This window comes from Elephas maximus, chromosome 27 (assembly GCF_024166365.1).
Source record: "Elephas maximus indicus isolate mEleMax1 chromosome 27, mEleMax1 primary haplotype, whole genome shotgun sequence".
Classification (NCBI taxonomy): domain Eukaryota; kingdom Metazoa; phylum Chordata; class Mammalia; order Proboscidea; family Elephantidae; genus Elephas; species Elephas maximus.
The window spans coordinates 23,270,375-23,294,029 of record NC_064845.1 but is presented as its reverse complement, the minus strand read 5'-3'; the positions used below and the strand labels follow the sequence as shown (position 1 = coordinate 23,294,029).

General features: G+C 44.6%; 2 protein-coding genes across 3 annotated transcripts in view; one reads left to right on the top strand and one right to left on the bottom strand.

Moving 5' to 3' along the window:
* Nucleotides 1-7,481: 7,481 nt before the first annotated feature.
* Nucleotides 7,482-13,322, bottom strand: LOC126068244 (atherin-like). The gene is made up of 3 exons (XM_049870693.1): nucleotides 13,213-13,322; nucleotides 12,918-13,175; nucleotides 7,482-7,596 (listed from the first exon to the last, which is right to left on the bottom strand). Exons 1-3 carry the CDS (start codon nucleotides 13,320-13,322, stop codon nucleotides 7,482-7,484), a joined length of 483 nt encoding a protein of 160 aa, XP_049726650.1.
* The window catches only part of PLCL2 (phospholipase C like 2), a 214,500-nt gene continuing 203,197 nt past the window's right edge, over nucleotides 12,353-23,655 (top strand). The window contains exons 1-2 of one of the 2 annotated variants that reach the window (XM_049870667.1): nucleotides 12,353-12,445; nucleotides 13,107-13,650. In XM_049870667.1, the coding sequence (XP_049726624.1) occupies nucleotides 13,321-13,650 (330 nt within the window). In that variant the 5' untranslated portion in view covers nucleotides 12,353-12,445; nucleotides 13,107-13,320. Of the gene's footprint in view, nucleotides 12,446-12,514; nucleotides 12,861-13,106; nucleotides 13,651-23,655 lie in introns of those variants that run through there. The other variant, XM_049870666.1, reaches the window with a different exon arrangement.

The window sequence follows — 23,655 nt, the reverse complement described above, 5'->3', positions numbered from 1 at the left end:
GACAGAGTAGAACTGCCCCATAGGGTTTCCAAGGAGTGGCTGGTGGATTCGAACTGCTGACTTTTTGGTTAGCAGCCATAGCTCTTAACCACTGTGCCACTAGGGCTCCAGGCCACGGGGAAAGACAGGGTAAAACACACAGGAAAGTGCCAGAAGGCTTGAATTTGAGGTTGGTTTGTCTTTTTCTTGTTATTTGGCCTTTGGTAAGTTGCTTCACTTCTCTGAGCCTCAGTCCTCCCATCTGTAAAATGGGGAAAGTAGCAGTGCTATTTATCAGGGTTTGTGTGAAGGTGAAGTAAGGTGAGGCATGATAAGCTCTTGTAATAGTGCCTGGAGTGTGTAATAAATGCTCACTGACTCTCCACTGAGCTGCTAAGGCCATGCCAAGATGGTGGTGCTTGTTGCTGTCCTCTGAGGTGTTGTCTCTTTATAAGGTGACCTCAGGAAATGGTGCTGGGAGAATTCTCCAAGCCTATGTGCCCTTGGCAAAGAAATAGCCAAAATGACTGGACTGGGTTCCAATCTACAGAAAATAATACGGACATATAGGTGTGTGTTCATAGCAACCTATTCCTCTTAGGTTGGGCTTTCAACAAGGGCATCCTGACTTTTTTTCTTCCTTCTTGAGGAGCAGAATTGAGTAGTGGTTAAGTTCATGGACTTTGAAGCCATACGTGAACTTGGGCAAGCCATTGAACTTTCATTGTGCCTCTGTAAAATAGGAATAAATATCTTCATCCTACCCCTCTTACTGGTCTTACCACGGTGTTCCTCCTTCCCCGCACCTTCAGAGACTCCCCCATCCCCTCTTCCTATTGGCTCAGAAGGAGATGAGGATGCCTGGTTATCTCCTACAGATCTCTGGCTCCCTTCATCTCAATCCTCTCTTGCTCATCACCAACTTCCTCTTGTTTAGTGTAGCTGCTGCCAAAGGCTGGAACTGTACTCACAGGGATCCCACCTCCAGATCCTGGAGACAGTCTTGATGGAATAAATGTATAAAGCCTCAGTCTCAAAGCACACCCAACCCAGAGCTGGTGTATTCTCAGCCCTGAAAGACCTGTGGTCAGGCCTGGATAGAGATGTGAGGCCACCTCTCTGAAGCTGTGTTCATCCCAAGATGGCTGCATGCCCCATCTTGAGACATGGAACTAAATGGACTTGCCCAGGGAATCTGTACTTGATATTTATTCCTGTCCCCTACTTCACTCATGCCAGAACCAAGTAGGGTTCTTGAGCCAGGCCGTACGAATAAAGCTCTAATTTCATTAGTACTTTCTTTAATTTTGATACTTAGGAATAATCCTGCCCCCAATCCATTTGTTCCGTTACTTGCCCACCTTTCCAGATTCATGAATGGTTTTCCGCATCACAGTCTGTGGTTGCTGGGTTGCTTTGTTCTTGATGAGGTCACAGTTTAGATTCTGTCTTCTCATTGTTTTATGTTTCTTTTTCTTTAGAATTGCCAACTTGTGAGAGGCACTAGAAAAACGACAAAGTTTTTATAATACATTGTAAGCTGAAGGGTGAGTGGTTGGGCAGTCAAACAATCTCCAAGTCACCAATAATGTACAGGAATCAGTTGTTACTAGCACTGCAAAGGGAAGGTAGTCTGTATGTTCCAATAAGTGTCCAAATTCTGTTATGGAGCAGAAATTTTGTTATATTGAAAATGGAAGTAAGAGGGCCACTGAGTGAGGCTCTGAAATTTGGGGGCATGGAAATTTTTAATGGGAAATATTTATTATACCCCAAACTCATCTTTATGGGGACCAGTGGAAAAGGAGGTAAGTTAAATACAGCTGAGGCCAAGATTTCCTATGTGTGTCAGACAAAGCTGGTGGGTCTTATTAACCTTTCAATCAACAGCCGTTCTGTTCAAGTTGCTGCCTTTTCAATCAACAGCCACACTAGTCTTCAACGCTTGCAAATGTTGGTCTGCATTCATCCTGGGAGGCAGGTCAACATTTTTATCCCTGTGACCAAGGAAGAAAATGAAATCCCTGAGGTGAAAGGGCTGATATCAAGCAGTGACCAAATGGCAAGGTTCTTATCCACGCTTCCAGCCAGAGCGCGTATCTCAGGGCTGGGGGCTGAATCATACAGCCAGGCTGCTTCCTAACATCCCAAATTAGACAGAAGGTTTGAATTCCCTACAAGTAAGAGCAAGAACAGTAGACTGTTGGAATGAAGTGTTTACACACCACTGCAGAGAAAAGAGCTTATGAAAGACTTAAGATTTAAGCTGTGTGTTTAAAGGGAAAAGAGAGGAAGCACAGAGATGGTTGGGATCATTTTTACGGCTGAAATGTCAACGTAGACTAATCCAGTCTTCCTAGGGAAACAGATGGATAAAAGAGCCTAGAGATGGTTCAGCGTGCAGTGTTTTTGGAGGCAATAAGGCTGAAGTTGACACTGGGGAATATAAGGATAAGGAAACGTTATTTTAGGATACAGCATAGAGTTAAAACCACAGAAGCACCCATTATCAGAACTAGAGATCAAGGGTGATTTAAAATTACTGCACATGTGCTAATCACATTAACGTTGTACTCTACTAGACACTTTAATTGCCCCCAACTGTTACAAACACAGCAAGTCTGTAGCATCAAAGAAGTCCTCATGTTTGGTAAAGGGCCATTTTATAATTCACCAAGTAGAGAAGCCACTTACAGTAGAGAACATCCTGGGATCTTTGGCACAGTGATAAAAGGAAACCAGGGAACCTAATTGAAAAGGTAGGGATAATGAACCAACTATGTGAAACTACTCAAATTCAGACTATGGGGATATATGGTTACAAAGGAATTTGATTTCAAGACAGCAAATAATAGGGAAATGAACTGCCAGTGAGAATTCATGCGTTCAAAAGAGGGTTAAAACACTTCATCACATCACACCAAATGGCAGTTCTGTTAACGAGCTTGAAGAACCAGTGGTGGGGGAAATCTCCAACATCTAATTTGGCTTAAAAAAAAAAAAGTTTAAAAAAGTCTGTGATTAAACCCCCAGAATCAGTAGGTCAAAGGAGTCATTCATTGTGACCTTTTGCCTTCAGGCTGGGACTGCCCATACCATCCTGGTAGATAATTGTCTACCCTATTCTTAAGGTTCTTGTGGAAAGGAAATTCCAAGGCCCCCTTGGTAACACACACCACTCACTATCTGATGGCAGAGCAAGGAAGAGCCTAAAATCCCTAAAAACCACCATTATTCACTTCCCTTTGTTCTGGTGCTAGTCCCAATCAAGCTCAAGATCCTCTGTTGATATGATCACATGATTTAAAAAGATCATCTAAGGCTCCCCCAACGTCATCTCTTAACCAAGGTTTAATAACGCAAAAGAACGTTTGTACAATAACTGGGGGTGAGGAGAGGAACTTGGATGTATCTTAGCTGTGCTCTCTAGCTTCCCCAGAATGACCTCCTGATCCTTCTTCAGCAAACCAGCTCTGTCTCTTCCTTCCAGGCCTAGCTTCATGCTAGTCTTGCTCCCTTTCCAATCTCCCTCTTAGGTGTTATTTTGTACCGGGGAAGAAAGTCAAGCCAGATTATGAAACCACAACGTGTACTCCCAAGCTCTCTTCACTTGTCCAAAGCCCTGTCCTCTATGCTTTTTGGGGGGGCAGGGGCAGCAGTGTCCAGAGTCTTATTCTCCCCACTCTGAGTAATGAGATTAACCTGTCTTTTCTCTCTCCCTATATCTCTGCCAAAAAGAACAAGGTGACACTTGGCTAATTTTTTGCTAATGTGCATGTGTGGGAGCTGTTGAGGGAAGCTTTCTTTTGCCAGGTGATTTGTACATTTTAACAGCAACCTTCTGGAGATTTCATCCTCTCTCGTGTTGTATACTGCTAATGGTGGGAATTTTTACCAAATTAAGAAGAGTTGGGCAGTGTGCCCAGCTGGAAGGGTGATGTTTTTGGTCTGGTATGGTTTTGCCGTGTCCTGCCTCTTGGATCTAGAACAGATTTTTTACTGACCCATGGCTTCTCTTTTAATTGATTCTTTTTTACTACTTTTAAAATTGGAACTGTAATGCATGCAGAATGAAAAATAAACCTCTCTCTTAGTCAGACTCCCCAGTTGCCTTCCCCCTTAGCATCAAATACAGCCCTATTCACTAAGTACACATATACTTAACAGATGCTTGCGACATGAATAAATATATTCATATCAGATAATAAGAAGAAATAGGAGGAAAAGTTGGAAGCCACAGAATTAAACAGGCTCAGCATATGTGAGGAAAGAGGATTTATGAAGTAAGAAAGGGTTTTATAAGCATATGAAGGACAAGAATAGTTTTTTTTAGAAGACTTATTATTTAAAATCAACAAATTTACTGAGAATATATTACATGTCAGGTCCTGGGTGGTGCAGAGGGTATGAAGGGGAATCCTGTGTAGTGTCGAACTCTAATGAGCTCTGTTGGTATGGAGATAAGACTTGTAAATTGCACTCTGTTGAGCTCAGGCTCATGTGGGTAAAAGACTCATGAATAATTAATTACAATATAGTACAATGAGGGCTGCAGTGGAGGTACTTACTAAATGCTTTACGAGCTTAGAGGAGCAATTCTTTATGTCTTCTCAAGTTAGGAACTTCTCACTAAAGGAGAAGGAAACACAATGGAAACAGGAGTTCTAAACCTAAAACCCATGTCATCCTAGTTGAAAAAGACCATGAACAAAGACAGAGATGGTGAGAGTGCGTGGCCTTTTCCGGGAAGTAGGTCAGTGTGGCTAGTACATAGGGAGCATGTCGGAAAGGGGAGGAGATGATGCTAGAACAGAAGCTGGGTGCCAGGTTATGATGGTCCTTATGTGTCTCCTAAGGAAAATGAAGTATGTCTTTCAAATGGAACTGTTGGAGACTTTTAGGCTGAGAAGTGATTACCCCCAGGGTAATTCTGATGGTGGTTTAAGGAATAAATCAGAGCTGGGAAGGACTAGAGACACATGGGTTTAGGAGGCACTGTAATAATCTAAGCAAAGTGTGATGAGACAGTGAACCATGCTGTTCTAGGAATGGGTTTGAGAGACATTTCTAGGCTGGCTTACAATTCCTCAATAAACTGGAACAGGAGCATAGGAGTTGAAGCTGATGTTGAGTTCATGCAGTAAGGGCCACTCAGTGGGTAGAGGACCCCTAAGAGAAACTGGAGTACAGGAGGGAGTAGAAGGGCTCCAGGTTCAATGAATTAAAGCTAACATATAATGGAGTTTGATTCCTGTGGCACAACCAGGCTAAGAATCTCATCAGGGGAAGGAGAGAGTCAATGATACAAGTAAAGCCAGTGATAGCAAATGCTCCACAAAGGTCGAGAAAGATGATGACTAAATGGTAGCCATTGGGTTTGTTATTTACGATGTCAGCCTTTGGAAGGACAGTTTCAGTAGATTGTGGGGATGGAAGCCAGTTATATTAGGTTGGTAACTATAAGGGCAGTGAGAATCAGAGAGAATAGAATACTTTTTAGATAGAAAAGTTTGGTTTGAGGGCAACCAAAGTAAGAAGGTGTAGCTTGAGAGGGAAAGAGAGCTGAGGAAGATTTTTTAGGAAGGAGTGTCAAGAATATATTTATATGTGGAAGGAAAGGTGCTAGCGGAGAGAGAACTGGAAGAAGCGATATGACAAAGCGTGGCAGGAGAGGTAGAAGAACTGTCCCAGTTCCCTGAGGTTTGCAAAGGGGAGAGAAGCTCCTTGTAGAGTAGGGCCGCTCCTGCTCACCACCTGCCTCTTCGCCTCGGGGATTTACTTTTCTTTAGAATCTCACTCATGACTGCTCCAGCCTTCACCCAGGCTGTGGGGATGGGAGGAAGGGAACTCCTCTCTCTTTCTCAGACCATCCATTTTCCCCATGATGGTACAACTGAGAGGAGCCATAATACCTAATCCCTATTTACTAACGGCTTGGGGAAATTACACCACAAAGAGCAGTTTTAAGCTGGCCACACAATGGAACCCATAGGCCCAGCCTTATGGGGTTTCTGATGAAGGCAGCTTCCTCTCCTTGAGCTTCCTGGTGTTGGAGGTCCTATTCTCCTCCTCACTGTCCTGGAGCACCCATGAAGACCAAGAGAGCATGGCCCAGAGAGAAAAGTGTTTCCTCTCCCATCTAAGACTGCCTTCCAAGCCCCTGATTCCTGTTCTTTATGATTGATATTGGGATTGGCCACTCCTTCCAGGATGATCCCACTCTACCTTCTACCCACAGAAGGGTAAGTAACAAAACCCTTTGGTCCCAAGAGAGCAATCACATCAGAATAGAAGAATCCAATAATCATTGAAGACATATATAGATGGTTTCTGATTTGGGGTTAACATTAGACAGTAGGAGGACAGGGGCTAGGGATAGGGTAAGGATGAGTGAAATGGAGGAAAAGTTAAAGCAATTTATTTCTTGATGCATTTGACTGTCCCTGTGAAGTAGAATCCTAGGACAACCGCTAAGATGGACGGGCAGGGGGACAGTTGGGATTTGGAGAGGAATGCTTTGGAGAATGGAAATTGGAGCCAATTAGCAAAGGGTAAAATGCTACCTTAACAGCACAGAAGGTCCCACTGAAGATGGAAATCGCATACTTTTTTTTTAATTGTGGCAAAATACATATAACACAAAAATTTGCCATTTTATTCACTTTTAAGGATACAATTCAGTGACATTAATTACCTTAACAATGTAGTGTAACCATCACCACTATTTATTTCCAAAACTTTCTCATCACCCCAAACAGAAACTCTGTACCTATTAAGTAATAACTCCCTATTTCTGCCTCTCCCAGGCCCTAGTAACCAGGGCTACTACTTTCTATGCTTTTGCCTATTCTAGATATTTTATATAAGTGAGATCATATAATATTTGTCCTTTTGTGTCTGACTTATTTCGTTCAGCATAATGTTTTCAAAGTTCATCCATACCATAGCATGTACCAGAACTTCGTTTCTCTTTATGGCTGAATAATATTTCATTGTATAGATATACCTCATTCTGTGTATCCATTCATCTGTCGATGGACGTGGGTTGTTTCCACTTTTTGGCTGTTGTGAATAATGCTGTTATGAACACTGGTGTACAAATACCTGTTGGAGTCCCTGCTTTCAAGTCTTTTGAGCATATACCTAGGAGTAGAATTGCTGGGTCATAAGGTAATTCTGTGTTTAACTTTTGAGGAACTAACAAACTGTTTTCTACAGCAGCTGCTCCATTTTACATTGCCACCAGGTCAGGACTGCATATCCTTGGCCAACACTTGCTGTTTTCCATTTTTCTGGTAGTAGCTATCCTAGTGGGTGTGAAGTGGCATCACATTGAGGTTCCATTTGCATTTCCTTAATGACTAATAATATTGAACATCTTTTCACTTATGGGCCATTTGTGTATTTTATTTGGAGAAATGTCCATTCAAGTTCTTTGCCCGTTTTTAGTTGGGTTTTTATCTTTTTGTTGTTGAAGAAATCATACATTTGAATGGTTCAGGTCAGGTTGGCTCTGTGATATTTTTCTTTTCCAGCAGAGTGGTAGTCAGAGAGCAGGTATGGAGAAAGCCCATAGCTGGATTTATGGAAAGCTGTAGATTGTCAAGGTGGGCACACCTGAAGGACAAGGACATGCTGGTGAGAATGTGGTTGAAAGTCTTAGCCATGAGGCCCAGTCTGGGAAAAAAGTATAGACAAGAGTGCTGATAAATTGAGAGAATAGAAGCAGGTGGAGGAAGTAAAGGTCTTGCTAAGATTAGCAGGTGTGTTTAGGGGAAGTAAGGGAATGGGTTTGATAAAAGGACAGAGTTTGGGGCTGAAAATGGGTTTCTTAGTGTAAAGTGGAGTAGTGGTTAAGTGCTATGGCTGCTAACCAAGAAGTGGGCAGTTCAGATCTGCCAGGCGCTCCTTGGAAACTCTATGGGGCAGTTCTACTCTGTCCTATAGGGTCGCTATGAGTCGGAATCGACTCGACGGCAGTGGGTGGGTTTTAGTGTAAGCTTTCAGAGATGAAACAGTTCTGGGGTTTGGATGTGGGAATAGGTGGATAAAGGAAACGTGAGTTGGGAGCAAAAAAAAAAAAATCACAGGAATATGGCTGAAAAGTTGATAGAAAATTCTGATGACATTCATGAGAAACTGAAAAAAAAATAGCTCTCCCTGAAGACATTATAAAGAACAATATGTAGAGACGTCATTTTATGGACATTTCTCTCTTAAAACAATTAGCCAACACAATAGCAAGTTTCATATTCCAGATTTTTGGCTTGTCTTGAAAAGTAAGATGATTCTGGCAGCATTGAGCCAAGATTCCCTCATGGAACACGAAGATTCCTCATCAGGTTACCTGAGTCCCCATTGTCCATACTGCTGTCCCCAGCCCCCAACTGGCTAAGTGTCCGGTTGCTATTTATCATTATGCTCCTACCATATTTCTTGGAGTTAAGAGGTAAGTGAGATATTTCTTATATCCATGCCTCTATAAAAGCTGGAAAACCAAGGATGAATTGGGAAGGGTAATCCTCTATATTTGATATACAAAGTATATCAATGTTGAAAAATTACAAATTTTGATGCTATTAGGGAACAAACCCATGCAGCTTCACTCATTACATCACCTGCCTGGCTCCCACAGGCATTTGAGTTTTTGCAGTGGCTCCGGTAATAAAATAATAGTAGAAATGCAGTCAAATACATGAGAGAGAATTTATAAAGTGTTGTGATAAGCAACAGTAATTTTTGGAGTGAATCATATTAATCTATGCTGTTTTATTTTTGCTGATAGAATAATCTTATGAAATCCCTGCTAATACATAGATTCCCTCACAGTGCTACGTAACTCAACAGCCACAGAGAATGATTTAATGAATTCACACAGTTGTTCTTCAGTGGCTGGGTGGCACTGTAATTCCCTGAGTGCCTAACTTGTTCGCAACCAAACCCGAGTTGATTCTGACTCATAGGACCCTACAGGACAGAGTAGAACTGCCCCCATAGGGTTTCTAAGGCTGTAATCTTTGTGGAAGTAGATAGCCAAATTTTCTCTGCAGAGCTACTGGTGGGTTCGAATCACTGACTTTCCAGTTAGCAGCTGAGTGCTTTAACCACTGCAACACCAGGGCTCCTTTGGTAGAAGACAGCTCCAAGGAAAATGGGTAAAGGATCTTTATTGTCAGAAGAGAGGAAGAAGATGGAAGTGAATGTTTTTGGCAGGTCTAACTTGCCACACTCTTGCCCTGGGAGAAAGGCAATTTCTATACATCCCTTCATATTGAGTGTCATGATAAAATAAACATAATGCAAACCATAGGAGCATAATAGTTTAAAATCAACATCTTGGATTGACTCAGGAAGCAAATGGGACTCCAGTGTGGACCAGCACATTGACAGAATCTGCTATCTCCTTGCAGCAGTTTGGTCTCCCGCTTTCTGCTCAAGTTAGCTCTCACATTAAGCATGTGGAGAGCCATCGAATAAGAAGGCTCAGATATTGAACAGCGTCTTTAGAGAACAACAGGAAATCAAATGAGATCGAAGTTTGGGAAATGAAAACTGTCATAATACATCGAGGGAGAAAATAATCTGAAGGCCAAGTGTGCAGTGAGTCAGAAAAATCCGGACAGTTGTAATGTTAGAGCCTGCGAACTGGAAACTAGATAGGAATCCATAACCTACAAGAGTATGAATGGCAGCAAGAAGTCAGCCAACAGCGTCAGTGTTATTTTGGGAGGCCGAAGGGAGGATTTTATGGCCCAGCAGCTTGAACAGCTCAAGTTTTAGACATCTACTTAAAGAGGTAGACAAACTGAAGACAGTTTGGTGAAGAGTGACAATGATTAAAAGCTGAGACTCATTGAAATATGAGGAAAAGTTGAAAAGAGTTAAAACTATATACTGCTGGTATGATATGGATGTAAAATTTTAAAGACTTTTTATTGACTTTTAAAATTATGAAAAATTATTCATCAGAACCCAACCATTAGTATATGGATATAAGAAATAAATTGGCCCAGGCATCATGGTGTTACCCAGATTGAGCATTTTATTAATACGTTTTTGGTTTTTGTCTATATCTTATTGCTCTGCTCTGAGAGTTAGTCTGAAAGAACTATTAGAATTTGCTGAAGAATGACTATGATGTTTTGGCTCTTTTTCCAACTCTAATTTCTATGAATTTTAAAATGCTATGAAAACACTTCAGCAAGAATTCTGGCAAAATATTTACAATTTCTTCAATAACATTGCTCATGGAATAGGAGAAATGGCAAGCAATCACTTAGTAACTGCAGAGGACAAGCAGGAAGGAGGAGAAACAATTGCTTACTCTGCTGTTCATGATGGAAAAAAAAAATCTGAGTTTAGCTATTAAAAAGCCAGTTGGGAGCTGAAAATTGCCTGTGTCAGAGGAACACGCTGCTTCCCATCCCCGTATCGAAGAAACAGTGCCTACAGTTTGGCTGTTTGTGTGATGAAGAAGTACAGCAAGCGTGTGACCAGCGGCTTGTGGGAGACAAGCACTTACGGGGATAAAAAGAAACCTGGCACAGGCCTTGGGCTTCTGGCATCATTAGTTACAGGTCTGCCAAGATGCTTGGGGAAACATTTTAATTTAAATGCCACGTCTATTTCAACGAAGTCTCCCTGGTTTGACCTGTTGGGAGTGCAGAGTGAGATGGATAGGTGCTCATTTTGGAGGGCATTAGGGAATGAAATGGTGGCTTTAGAAAAAGCATCCTGGAGTTTTAAACCTCAATATGCCCCCACTCACCCCAGGAAACCCATTGCCATCCTTGTAAACTAAATGGCTCTCCTAGCATTATACTAGGGATTGGTCAATGTGTGGAGAAAAATTAGATACGAATGCAGAAAGGGCAGAAATACCTCCAGGCATTTACTCAAAATATCAAAGTTAGAGAACTTGAAGAATAAAGGCTCCAGCATTCTTTCCTTCCCCCATAGCAAACTTACCATTATGCTTTTAAATCAGATAAAGCAGATTAAGAATCTAATTTGAATTATTTGGATCTATTTTTTTGCAAAACTATCACAAGACAGAAAACACTACTATTTTTAAAACAAAACTAGAAAAGAAAGGTAGCAAAGAGATGGAACTGAATAAAAGAAGAAGACATTGTTGCCCATCGATGGGAAAATATTTGTTAGTGTAGGCCCAGGTTGGCAAGAGATGGATAGAAGCTCAATCGAGGGTAACAAAAACATGAATCCAGAGGATCAGAAGAATTAAAACGCCCCCAAGAATAACGGGAAGGTGTTGGATGCTTTCTAGGGCAAGAGTAGGTATGTATATGAACGTAAAACAGGTTTCCTCCAAGACTACTTGGCAGTTTGCTACACATCATGCTAATAACAAGGTCTTCAAGTTCATCCCCCCAGCAGATGGGATCAGCTTCTCCTTTGCGTCCTGCAGGAGTGTATTTCCCGAAAAGGGAACACAAGTTGGATCGAAGTGTAGGGTGCGACAGAAGGGTGTGAAGCTGGAGCCCAGGGAGCCTGGGATGGAGAGGTGGGTGGGGCTAGGCAGGGTGGGGCCTCAGGCCCTGTCAGGTGCGAGGGAGGTTTTTGTTCAGGGGAACGACGTGATCAGGGTTGTTTTAGGCGGACCCAGTGCTGAGGAGTTGATTCCGATTCATAGCGACCCTATAGGACAGAGTAGAATTTCCCCATAGAGTTTCCAAGGAGCGCCTGGCGGATTCGAACTGCCGACCCTTCGGTTAGCAGCTGTAGCACTTAACAACTAGCCACCAGTGTTTCCCTGAAGCCTGTTAGGGGGGACCAAAGGAACCGGCTGAGGCGTTACCCCCAAAGATGAGCCTGACCCAGGGCGGGGCCCGCAGGGGACTGGACCACCTGGCGTCACTGGGGGCGAGATTAGGCAGCGGGCTGGGAGGGATGGCGGAAATCAGTGAGGGGTGCCTAAGAGCACAGGATACGCTCTGCCTATATCCTCTGCTTCTCACCCCTCACTCCCGCCGCCCCCAGCATCTTTGCAACTAGTTGGATCAATTCACAGTTCAGGAGCCCAAGGAAACGGGATTGGTTTTAATACGTGAGATGGGTCTGCCCGGCTGGGGAAGCCCAATGAGGGGTCTTCCGGATAGCATTTTCCTGAACTGCTTGGGACGCTGTGAGTCGGACGGAGTCGACTCGACGGCAATGGGCTTGGTTTTCGTCTGGATGGCGGGGAGAAGCGGGAGGCGCAGCGGCTGAGCCCCCGAGGCCGGAGCTGCGCTCCAGGCCCCGTGGCCTGTGCGGTCGTTGCGCCTCGGGGCCCCGGGCGGGTGATTGGCAGTTGCGGCAGATCCACCGGAGGGGCGGAGGGTATTAAGAACTCGCGGCCGCCGCCCGTCGCCGTCCCTCGGCAGCGAGGTCGCCTTGGCCCGATGACCCGGCCGCGGCGAGAGCAGCCGCGACGGCGGCGACCTCGAGCAGGAGCCCGGCGGCGGCGGTGGGTCGGGGGAAGGAGGCGGGAGGGTCCCCGCGGCCTGTAGGGGGCAGCGCCGAGCGCGGGCGGAGATGGCCGCGGGCCGGGTGGGTCCGCAGTCCCCCCTCGGGGAGCTGCCCCTCGGGCCGCACCCGGGTCTGGGACCGCCGAGCCGCCCCTGGCCGCCGCGCGCTTCCTCCCCGCGCCGCGGGTCTCGGCAGGTCCCGGGGCTGGGGCGGAGAGCACCGAGGGGCCCGGCACGCGGCGGCCTCAGGAGTTGGGGTCCGCCCGGGGCCGCGTGACCCTCGGGAGGCGCCTCCGTGTGGCCGGACAGCGTTGGAGCGTCCGCCGTTTCCCCTTGGCCCTGCGCCCCAAGTGGGCGTCCTGGTCCGCCGAGTGGGTGCCCGAGCCCCCAGGGAGGGTGCCCCGTTCCCGCTCGGTGGGTGCCCCCGAGCCCGGGGCGGGTGCCCTGCGCCCCTGGGAGAGCGCGTGTTACCTCGGGGTGGAACCTCGCGCCCTTGGGCTGGGAGCTCCTTTACCCCGGGGTGGGCGCCGGGCCGCGCGGGTTATTTTTGGCGCCCGCGGCGGCGCGTGTGTCGGGGCGTGTTTTCCTTCCCCAGGTGCCGGGAGCCCGGCTCCGCCGCCGCGGGCGCTGACTCGGGTCTCTCTCTTCTCTCCCCTGCAGGAATCTTCTGATAATTCTGTCGCCACGACTTTAACCGTGCGCGAGGCGAGCTCGAAACAAACATCACATCTAAATTAAAAAAAAAAAAAAAAGCGGAAGAAGCAGCCGAGGCGGCGGCGGCGGGAGGAGGAGAGGAGGAGGGGCCGCGCGGCGGCCCGAGGCGGCGGCGGGGACGCGGGGACGCGGCTTTGTGCTGGCGGGTCGCGGGGCGCCCATGGCGGAGTGCGGCCGGGGGGGCACCGCCGGCGGGGCCCTGCCCACCTCCCCGAGCCCGGCCCTCGGTGCCAAGGGCTCCCTGAAAGCCGCAGCCGGGGAAGGCGGTGGCGGCGGGGGAGGTCGCCTCGGCCAGGGGCGGGCGCGCTATGACAGCGGCGGGGTTTCCAACGGAGACTGCAGCCTCGGCGTGTCCGGGGACGAAGCCCAAGCCAGCCCCGCCAGGGGACCCCGGGGAGCTGCGCTCGCCCTGACTCCCAGTCCGGCCGCTGGTCCCCTCCCCCGGGAGAGCAAGCCGGGCGGCCTGCCCCGCCGGAGCAGCATCATCAAGGTAGGTGGAAGAAGGGCGCTGATAGCCCACCCCCAGCCGGCCTCGGGGTCTGTTTCCACGGGGGAAGGGAGTGTAAGGAGGGAGATGTAGGGGGAGCCCACTGCTAACAGGAACACGGGTTGGATGCAAATGGCATTTGGAAAGAATGGAGAGGTGATCCCCAAGGTGCAGCGGGAGCTGTGTGCAGGCATCCCCAGTTAAACTTGAGGCTGTCACCTCTTGCAGAATTGGCCTGGAATTATGACCTGTACCTGCCTGGGCAGGGTATGCTCTGTCTCCGGTAGCCTGTGTTGGTAAAAGACACCCTGTGTATTTCAAGGACAGTTGAGGATTACGTGGAAACATTTTCTTAAAAATTCCAAGAGGTGAACAGAGATTATTTAATAGGTTTCTTCTGATTTGTGTATGTAGTTGTCTCTTGCAAATGGTTATATTTGGAGGGTACACAATCTATATAGTCATTCAGTCATATGGAGAAATGAAGTAGGTTTCTGAGCATAAATGCAGATTTCTGTCTTCTTGGGCTCAAAAGCCCTGAGAGATTACAGTACTACACGCTTTAATCTTTTCCTTACTGCAGTAGGCAGGCCTCCAGTTCTTCTGTGGAAGTTCTTTTGGGCAGTTTGCTCGGGTTTCTTATCTTTTGCACCGTGTTATTTAGCAGAAGAAAGCCAGCGCTTGTTTTGTGCATTTTAAACTCAAGAAGTAATATTTGAAACTCCTCAGTTTGTTGTGGTTTCCTTCTAATATTGCCCTTTGGTCGCAATGTAAAAATATTTCTTGTGACAGAAAGTGAAAAAAAAGTTGATGAGCTAGGAAGAGCAAAGCCTGAGGCAAGACTAGCTCATTCTGCAAGTTTGGAGTAAATATGAAAATGTGGCTTTCTCAAAATCAAGGGGTTACTAGGACGTGAGCAGTAAAGCACATTGACAGGGCTGCAACCAGACTTCCTGTGGCTGATAGCTGGTGGGAGAGAAGACAGAACGTGCCACAGTGAAGAGAGTTGACACTGGTGGTATGTGGAATTTAATTGGATCTGTAAGAAATCTCCCAAGTACTGTAAAAATGTCTGATGATGTTAGCAACTTCTTCAATCGTCTAGTGAAATATACCACCTTGATACACTCTATGTAACACAGTTGTGAAACTGCCTTTCGCCATGTCATCTGTTTGCACAGTTTATGTCTGGGCAAGGGCACAAATGAAGGACTTAAAGATCAAGTGTTTTAACTGCGTGCAGCACATGTTTAGAGTTAAGCTAAGGAAAGTAAAATGTGTTTTTGCTGCATACGTAGCTTTTAGTGACTTATATTTTCTTTCGCTCTGTGGCTTACGTTTCCGTGAAAGTTGCTTTCAACTGTGCATAGTAATCAATACCACTGACAGAGTTACATGTCATTGCTTTTGTTGGTTACCAAATATTTGTCATAATTTTGCTTTGTGGTGTTGAGTTAATGAACTTTGACATCAGAGTTCCAGAGAAGATACCAGCCTACCGATTTTAACCACCTCCTCCAATTTTTTTTTTTTTAGGGTTTATTATTTGCATTTAAAATGTAAACTTCGTTGGTGTCTATAGTGGGATTCATAGTGTAACTTATTTAGTTACAATCAGCATCTGTTTTAATTACATTCATGGGAGAGTAGAAAGAGGGTGATGTATCAGTATTTCTGATATAGGGAATTGAGAATTTAGGAGATATTTCTTCATTGAGTGCGCTGGAAGAACATGGGAACATGGTTAATTGTTCAGAAATCACTGGTTTTAGAAATGACGTTGATACTTTTATGGAATTCTGAAACTTTGACAGTTATTTTCTCACTTTCTTTCCTCCTAATGGAGGCAAGGAAACCCTGGTGGTGTAGTGGTTAAGAGCTATGGCTGCTAACCAAAAGGTTGGCAGTTCGAATCCACCAGGTGCTCCTTGGAAACCCTGTGGCGCAGCTCTACTCTGTCCTTTAGGGTCGCTATGAGTTGCAATTGACTTGACGACAACAGGCCTGGCTTTTTTTGGAATGAAGGCATTTGGCTTCTCATTCCCTGTTATGTCCGCAGGTAGTGCCAGCAACCTAGTAGAGGCTGCTTGCTGAATGAATGAGGGAAAGAAAGAATGTTAAGGAAATACAAGTTTTCTCTTTTAGGTTTTGTTAATTTCTAAAACGGTGATTTTAGATTTCCCAGTCCCATGTCTTATTCATGATCTTGTGCATCCTGAGGTAACTTAAGTGATTCCTTTTTCTTGCCTCCACTTTCACCTTGCGTTTTTCTTAAACACCTTTTAAAAGTTGAAAGTTGAGTAAGCCTAGGTTATATGATTCACAGGAAGGTAAGTATGCTATATTTAAATAAGTAACTGCTTGATATGTTTCCCCTTGAATTGGTATCTTGACGAATTTAGTGTGGTATATTTTATTTTTTCATATTTTTGTGCTTTGCATGAAGGTTTACAAAGCAAATTAGTTTCTCATTAAACAATACACGTTGTTTTGTGACATTGGTTCCCAACCCTGCAGCATGTCAACACTCTCCCTTTCTCAACCTTGGGTTCCCCATTTCCATTCATCTAGCTTTCCTGTCTCCTCCTGCCATCTCATCATCGCCCCTGGGCTGGCGTACCCATTTAGTCTCATGTACACGTTTGAGCCACATGTGTTGTTCGGTGGGCCTGTTTAATCTTTGGCTGAAGGATGAACTTCAGGTGTGACCTCAGTACTGAGTTAAAAGGGCGTTTAGGGGTAATGTGGTATATTTTAAAGGTGTAACTTATAGCATCAAGGCAATGTCCTAATAGAATAAAGAGGCCTTTCATGTTAATAGCAAATTTGACGGGATTCTTTCAACTGCACTTTTGTTAAAACAAAAAAAATCATAGCTTAGTAGAAGTTAGTGCTATTAGAAAGTGAAAAGGCAATAGTGACATCTTTTCCTTGGTTTCCTTACATTTTTGCTGAAATGTAAGTGATGAACACAGTCAGGTGGTCCAAGAGCGGACACGGGAGTAGATAAGTCGATGCTCGCCTTTCGTAGGGCAGCCATAACAACTGACCAGAATTGAGTGGCTTAAAACAACCGAAACTTATTCTCTCACAGTTCCTGAGGCTAGAAGTCTGAAATGAAGTGGTCGTGCAGCAGAGCTATGCTCTATCCGAAGGCTGTAAAGGAGAATGAGTCTTTGCTGCTGCTTACCTTCTGGCAGTTGCGAGAAAACCTTGGTGTTTCTTAGCTTATAGATGCATCCCTTGCTTATTTGTCTCTGCTGTCACATGGAATTCTTCCTGTGTGTCTGTGTCCAGATTTCTCTCTTCTTAAGAAGACACCTGTCATTGGATTAGGTACTGCTCTAATTCAGTATAACCTCATCTGCCCTTGATTACAGCTAAAAAGACCCTATTTCTAAATAAGGTCAGATTCACAGGTTTTGAGTAGACTTTAATTTGGGGGGCACTGTTCAACTCAGTGCAAACCCTGATGGCATAGTGGTTAAGTGCTATGGCTCCTAACCAAAAGGTCGGCAGTTCAAATCCACCAGGCGCTCCTTGGAAACTCTATGGGACAGTTCTTCTCTGCCCCGTAGGGTTGCTATGAGTCAGAATTGACTCAACAGCAATGGGTTTTTTTTTTTTTTTTGGTATTCCACTCAGTATAGCAAACAGGGTGATAATTTAAGATGTAGGGGAATGTTGTTAGGTGTCATCCAGTTTGTTCCAACTCATAGCGACCCTGTGTGCAACATAACAAAACACTGCCCGGTATTGTGCCATCCCCACAATTGTTGCTATGCTTGAGCCCATTGTTGCAGCCACTGTGGCAGTGCATCTCATTGAGGGTCTTCCTCTTTCACTGACCCTCTACTTTACCAAGCATGATGTCCTTCTCCAGGGACTGGTCCCTCCTTATAATATATCCAAAGTAGGTGAGACAGAGTCTCGCCATCCTTGCATCTAAGGAGCATTCTGGCTGTACTGGGAGAATAACAGGGAGCGTATTCGCTAAGGAATAGAGACCAGCAGTTATGGGGTAGTATTAGTTGAAGTATTAGGCTTAAGAGCTATGCCTGTCCCCTAGCTTCCGTCTTCATTATAATCTTGACGTTCCTCTTGTGTGGGAATCCTGAAAGCAGAGGGAGAAATAATGGCCTTAATGTGATAAACAGTGAGCAGAGAGAGGGTATTATTGCTAAGGTGCAAGACCTATGGGAGGACTACACTGTAAAAGACCTCTTTAAAGTGTTGAAAAGCAAAGATGTTGCTTTGAGGACTAAGGTGTGCCTGACCCAAGCCATGGTGTTTTTAGTTGCCTTGTGTGCATGCAAAAACTGGACAATGAATAAGCAAGACCGAAGAAGAATTGACATCTTTGAATTGTGGTGTTGGTGAAGAACATTGAATATACATGGACTGCCAAAAGAATGACCAAATCTCTCTTGGGAGAGGCACAGCCAGAATGCGCCTTAGAAGCAAGGATGATGAGACTACATCTCACATACTTTGAACATGTTATCAGGAGGGACCAGTCCCTGGAGAGGGACATCATGCTTGGTAAAGCAGAGAGTCAGCAAAAGAGAGGAAAACCCTCAAGGAGATGAATTGGCATGGTGGCTGCAACAGTGGGTTCGAGCATAGCACAATTGTGAGGATGGCACAGGATCGGGCAGTGTTTCCTTCTGTTGTGCATAGGGTCCCTATGAGTTGGAACCGACTCGATGGCACCTAACAACAACAACAACACTGTAGGTTGACCAGAATTACATTTCTCATTTAAAACCATTTCTTGGGAATGCCATCTGTTTCATAAGTATGATATTGAGTAAGACATTGTTGTAAAACTGCATATTCTGCCAAAATAGATGCACAGATCTATTATCCAAGAGTTCCTTGGTTGTGTGGTACCAGTGTGAAAACTCAGAGGGCGAGCAGCCTCATAGACCCTTTTATAAATACCGTAAGAAGATAAATACATTGTGGGACTCACCACTAGACTTTTCAGCGTTTTCTTAGCTTATTGAGAATAATGTTACACATTTTAGATTATCTACAAAGGCCCATTTTTTTTTTTTTTTTTAACAAAGGCCCATTAATGGATTTTTAGGGACGAAGCCATCAGCATATTTGTCATTTTAAGTGATCTAAACCCAGGGCCGTAATCTAGTAAATAAAAACATCACTTTCATTTTCGGATAATTTATTTCATCACACCATTCAATCTAGTCCAATTTTGAGATAGTTAATTTGGTTACTTGTTCAGATGGCATCCCATTTTTTTGTTTGTTTGTTTTATAAATAGCTCAATCCTTTAATTCAAGTGCTTGGTCTAGAAATGTAAAGTAGCATTTTAGGCCTTAGATTTCTTTGTAATTTTAGAAATAAATGAAGTTGCAATGTCTATTAGTTCGGATGTTTTATTTTAATCAGAATTAATGAATACTTTGCTTGGTACTTTTAAATTGAGATAATTTACATAAAGTAAAATTCACTCTTGTTGGTGTCTGGTTCTGTGAGTTTTGACAAACACAATCATGTGACCACCACCACAATCAAGATACAGAATGATTCCATCACCTCAAAAAGCTCCCTGGGGCCCCTTTGCAATCTTCCCCTTCCCCCATCCTCAGACCATGGCAACCACTGATCTTGAGTGCTTTTTCTAGTAAGTAGGAAATACACCTTTTGAATTATTTTGGTAGTTAGAAGCAAGAACAGTAGCCACCATTTTTTGAACACTTACTATGGAGCCCTGGTGGTGCAGTGGTTAAGTGTTTGGCTGCTAACAAACAGGTCAGCAGTTCGAATCCACCAGACACTCCTTGGAAACCCTGTGGGGCAGTTCAACTCTGTCCTGTAAGGTTGCTGTGAGTTGGAATCAACTCAGTGGCAGTGGGTTTGGTTTTATATGCAAAAGCACCTGAAAAGTGCTTGACAAATTATCTGATTAACGTAATGGTGCATACTTAGTGCAGCACCAGTAGCGGCTGGAGGAGACCAGGGCTCAGAGAGTTTAATCGCTTGCCCTGCCTGCCTGGGTACTACATCTGTGTTGCCCAGGTAGCACTGGGGGTTTGGGACGCCGGATTTGATTTTCCCCTTTAAGTGTAGGAGATGTGGGAGGAGGAAAAGAATCTCTCTTTCTGCTGGCAGAGGAATTGACAGATCGTATAGCCTGGCAGCTGTTTACTCACCTGTTGTGGCAGCTTGACCCAGGCCCCCAGCTTCACTGGCATCAGTGGTCTGACCTTGCCCAAGGTGCCAGTGCTTATTTTTGTTAATATCATTGTCATAGTTCTGTGCCGTGTAGGGGAAACAGTTTCACAGCCTTTACACCAGACTGTGTCTTGATGTTGAGCTTCCTAAAGTGGGGGAAGAGCAGACTTTTCACATTTATTATAAAAAACAAAATAATGAAGAGTTACAGATGCATGTGATACTGGCCTGTGGTTTAAGTAAACTAGGCTCTTTGCAGGCAAAAGCTGGGCTGTATTTATATGTTCTACATAGATGACAAGCACATTTTGAATTGGATTTTAAAAATAATACCTGCATTTGACTTTAGACTCTCCCCTCTTTTTTTGTTTTTTGGATGGCAGGACTGGGAGGTGGGGGGAAGACAACAGCATGGCCAGCAACTTGTGGGCATATCAGAAATAGTATACAAACAGTAACTGGATCACAAAGGGAATTGGGGTAGATAGGCAGCTTGGATCATTTAGGCCAGAAAATCTAACGGACAACCAGCAACTCTGCACGTTACTTTGTAGTAATGTACTGTACATTAGTCTAGGAGTGACCAGCCCCTGGAGAAGGACGTCAAGCTTGGTAAGGTAGAGTCAGCAAAAAAGAGGAAGACCCTCAACGAGGTGGATTGATACAGTGGCTGCAACAATGGGCGCAAGCATAGGAGCAATTGTGAGGATGGCGCAGGACGGGGTGTATTACGTTCTAATGTGCATGGGGTTTCGCTGTGAGTCGGAATTGACTTGATGGCACCGACGAACAACTACAGTGCATTCCAGACCACACAAGGTAACAACTGGTGGAAGGACAGGGTATGGGTGCTTGTCTTAGCCTGCTCAAAGAGCTGTCGCCACAAACCTGAGTTCAGTTTTCAGAAGCAGTCAGAGGGTATTTATTTCACACCCTAAAAATTACTTACCCCCTCTGCTTTTTCCCTTCTCTGTCTTCCAACCTCTTCCCCAAAATAGTTGTGTTTGATCTGTTATTTTTCACTAAGCCCAAATAGACAACTGAGTGGAAATTGTTTATTTTGCTCATTGTTGATATCAGCCACTTGTTATTTTCTTAGAATGCTCTGTCACAGAATCTAGTCAGTTCCTTCTATAGTTTTGTATGCTCTGTAGGGGGTCTAAACTAGACTGCTCTTTTTTTCCCCCCTGCCTCAGTCTCCAACAAAATAGGGCAATGTCATTCACAGCCTAAATGCAAATATAAATGAAGTATGAGCATTCGTAGTTTGTTTTCAGACTCTGTTTCATACATATGTGTCCACTGAGCTCTGGTGGCACAGTGGTTAAGAGCTTGGCTGCTAACCAAAAGGTTGGCAGTTTGAATCCACCAGCTGCTGCTTAGAAACCCTGTGGGGCAATTCTGCTGTGTCCTGTAGGGTCACTATAAGTCAAAATCCACTTGACAGCAATGGGTTTGGTTTTTTGGTTTGGTCCCAGAATAGAGGCTCTATCCCTTGCTAATAGTCAAATTTTGGATGCCACCACATACCTACCAGATCTCTGGATTAGTTTAGCTACCTTGTTGTTCCATATTAATGGGATTCTGTCGTGTAGAGATCATTCAAATGTTTTCACATGTGGGTTGCAGGATCTGAAACCATATGCTTGTAAGCTGCCTGGCCAGCTTTTTTCTACTGATAATAACGGTGAATCAAGAGGGTTGTGCTTGGCATAGCGTATTGGTCGTGACTCAAACTAAAGTCAGAGCCAATAGGGAAGTTTTAGTTGTGTCGAAATAACTTCATAGGTTGCCCAGAAGTATGTAATTAATTTCACTGAGCTTCACAACAACTATGCGAATGGTCCAAGCCTGTTGGCAGGACACTTGGCACCTGCCTGGTCCCCAGTGGCAGAGGAGGACAGGTGGCTAGGCTCTCCTGGCCCCCACTTTTAGTCACACGGCAGGGGTGATTAAATAAAATGTGTTCTCCCTAATAATCTCAGGGGTCCTGCACTCTAGGGCCTGATGGGCTGTGTTCTGTGCTTGGTAGGCTGCACCCAGTGGTTCCTGGGCTGCGCTCAGGCAGGCTGCACGCTGGGTCAGGTGGGCTGTACTCTGGGATTTCTGGGCCTTGCGCTGTGGCTGGTGGGCCTCACCCTGTGGCTGCTGGGCCTCACCCCATGGTTGGCCTGTACTCTGGGGTCAGACGGGCGGTACCCTAGGTCAGGGGAATGCACTGTTTTGTCAGGTGTGCTGCACTTTGGGGTCAGATAGTCTGTATTATAGGGTGGATGGGTGCACTCTGGCCACATGTTGCATGTCTGGATTCTTCAAGAGACAGAATCGTGTGGTGTGAAAAACAGGGAGTCTGGAGTTAGGTCCCTGGATCAAATTCCACTCCCCTTCTTCCTTTCCATGTGACTCTGGGCAAGATACTTAAATTTTAAGTCTCTGTGCCTGGTTTAAAGGGGGGAGAATGAAATTCATCCTCATAGCACTGTTGGAGGATTAAATGAGATGATGTTTGTGAAGTATTCAGCGCAGTGTAATAAGCACTCAGTGTAAGTATTATCTGGTATTTCCCTCCCGATTGTCAGTGTCTCTTACTTAAAGTTCGTAGATTGTAGCTTGCTATCTCTTCCATGCTTCTTTGGAATTTTTTTCTTTCGAAATAAGAGAATGCATCCAGAGAGCTTTCTCAGACATATTCCACAGATGCTCCTAAGAATGATTCTGGGCTATTAACTGGTTATTTTCAGTTTGACCCTCTGCTGAGAATTTGTGTTTCCACCATAGATATACTGAGTCAGAATCTACATTTTTAACAAGACCTCCAGGTATACATAAGAATCACCTGGAAATCTTGTTAAAGTGTAGGTGTATACATTGGAATCATCCAGGAATATTGTTAAAATGTAGATGTATATGTAAGAATCATTGGGAGATCTTGTTAAAATGTAGCCATAAACATCACAATTATCTGGGGATCTTGTTAAAATGTAGTTGTATACATAAGAATCATCTGGAGATCTTGTAAAAATGTAGATTCTGATTCAGTATCTCTAGGGTTGAAATGCAGATTGTCCCCAGGGAGTCAAACTGAGGTTCAAAGCCTTGGATTTGTTACAGACAGCTTTGTTGCTTTTCTGAATCTGATGCTTCAACACAACTGCACACATATCTGAATAGCCCAAGCTACATGATCACAGAGTGTTGAACATAAATTTCATTAAGCCAAGTACCCGCATGTCTCATTTTGTGCAGTGTGGTCTAGATTTATACCTTTTATCTTGATGAAGTTGCTAATAGTGTCTCCTTTCACTCTCAAAGACATCCTGATTTAGATTATATGGTCACCCAACTTGTAATCTGCTCTGTACAAACTCTTTGCCACAACCTGTTCGTGGTCCCACAATACTGCTCTCTGTGCGTAAACTGAGCCTTTATATTCTATCTCTGTTGTTTTCTCAGCTTGGAATTCTTTCCTCCTCTCTTAGTCACCATTCAAGGTCTTCCTAAGATAATCACCTAACAGAATGGTTTCTTTCTCTGCTTTCCAACCAGGGCTTCAGACCGGTTCGCAAGAATCACTTGGGGATCTTGTCAAAACGTAGGTTCTGATTCAGCATATGTGGGGTGGAAATGGAAATTCTCAGCAGGGGTTCAAACCTGAACAAACCTGTTCTAAACCCTGCTTCCAACCCGTACGGCCCATTTCCTTCCATATGAGTTGGAATTGACTCCGCAGCAGTGGGTTTGGTTTTTCAGTTTGGTGGGTAACTACGTCTAAAAAATGCAGGCGCTAAATGTCTTGTGAAAAACATG

Bases quoted from the DNA above. Each gene is read 5' to 3' on its own strand.
- LOC126068244 (XM_049870693.1), bottom strand. From the start codon at position 13,322: ATGGGCGCCCCGCGACCCGCCAGCACAAAGCCGCGTCCCCGCGTCCCC. The intron at 13,176-13,212 runs GCTGCTTCTTCC...TTTTTAATTTAG, and splicing joins CTCCCGCCGCCGCCGCCTCG to ATGTGATGTTTGTTTCGAGC. The intron at 7,597-12,917 runs GTAACACGCGCT...CTTGTCCTTCAG, and splicing joins GCGCGAGGTTCCACCCCGAG to GTGTGCCCACCTTGACAATC.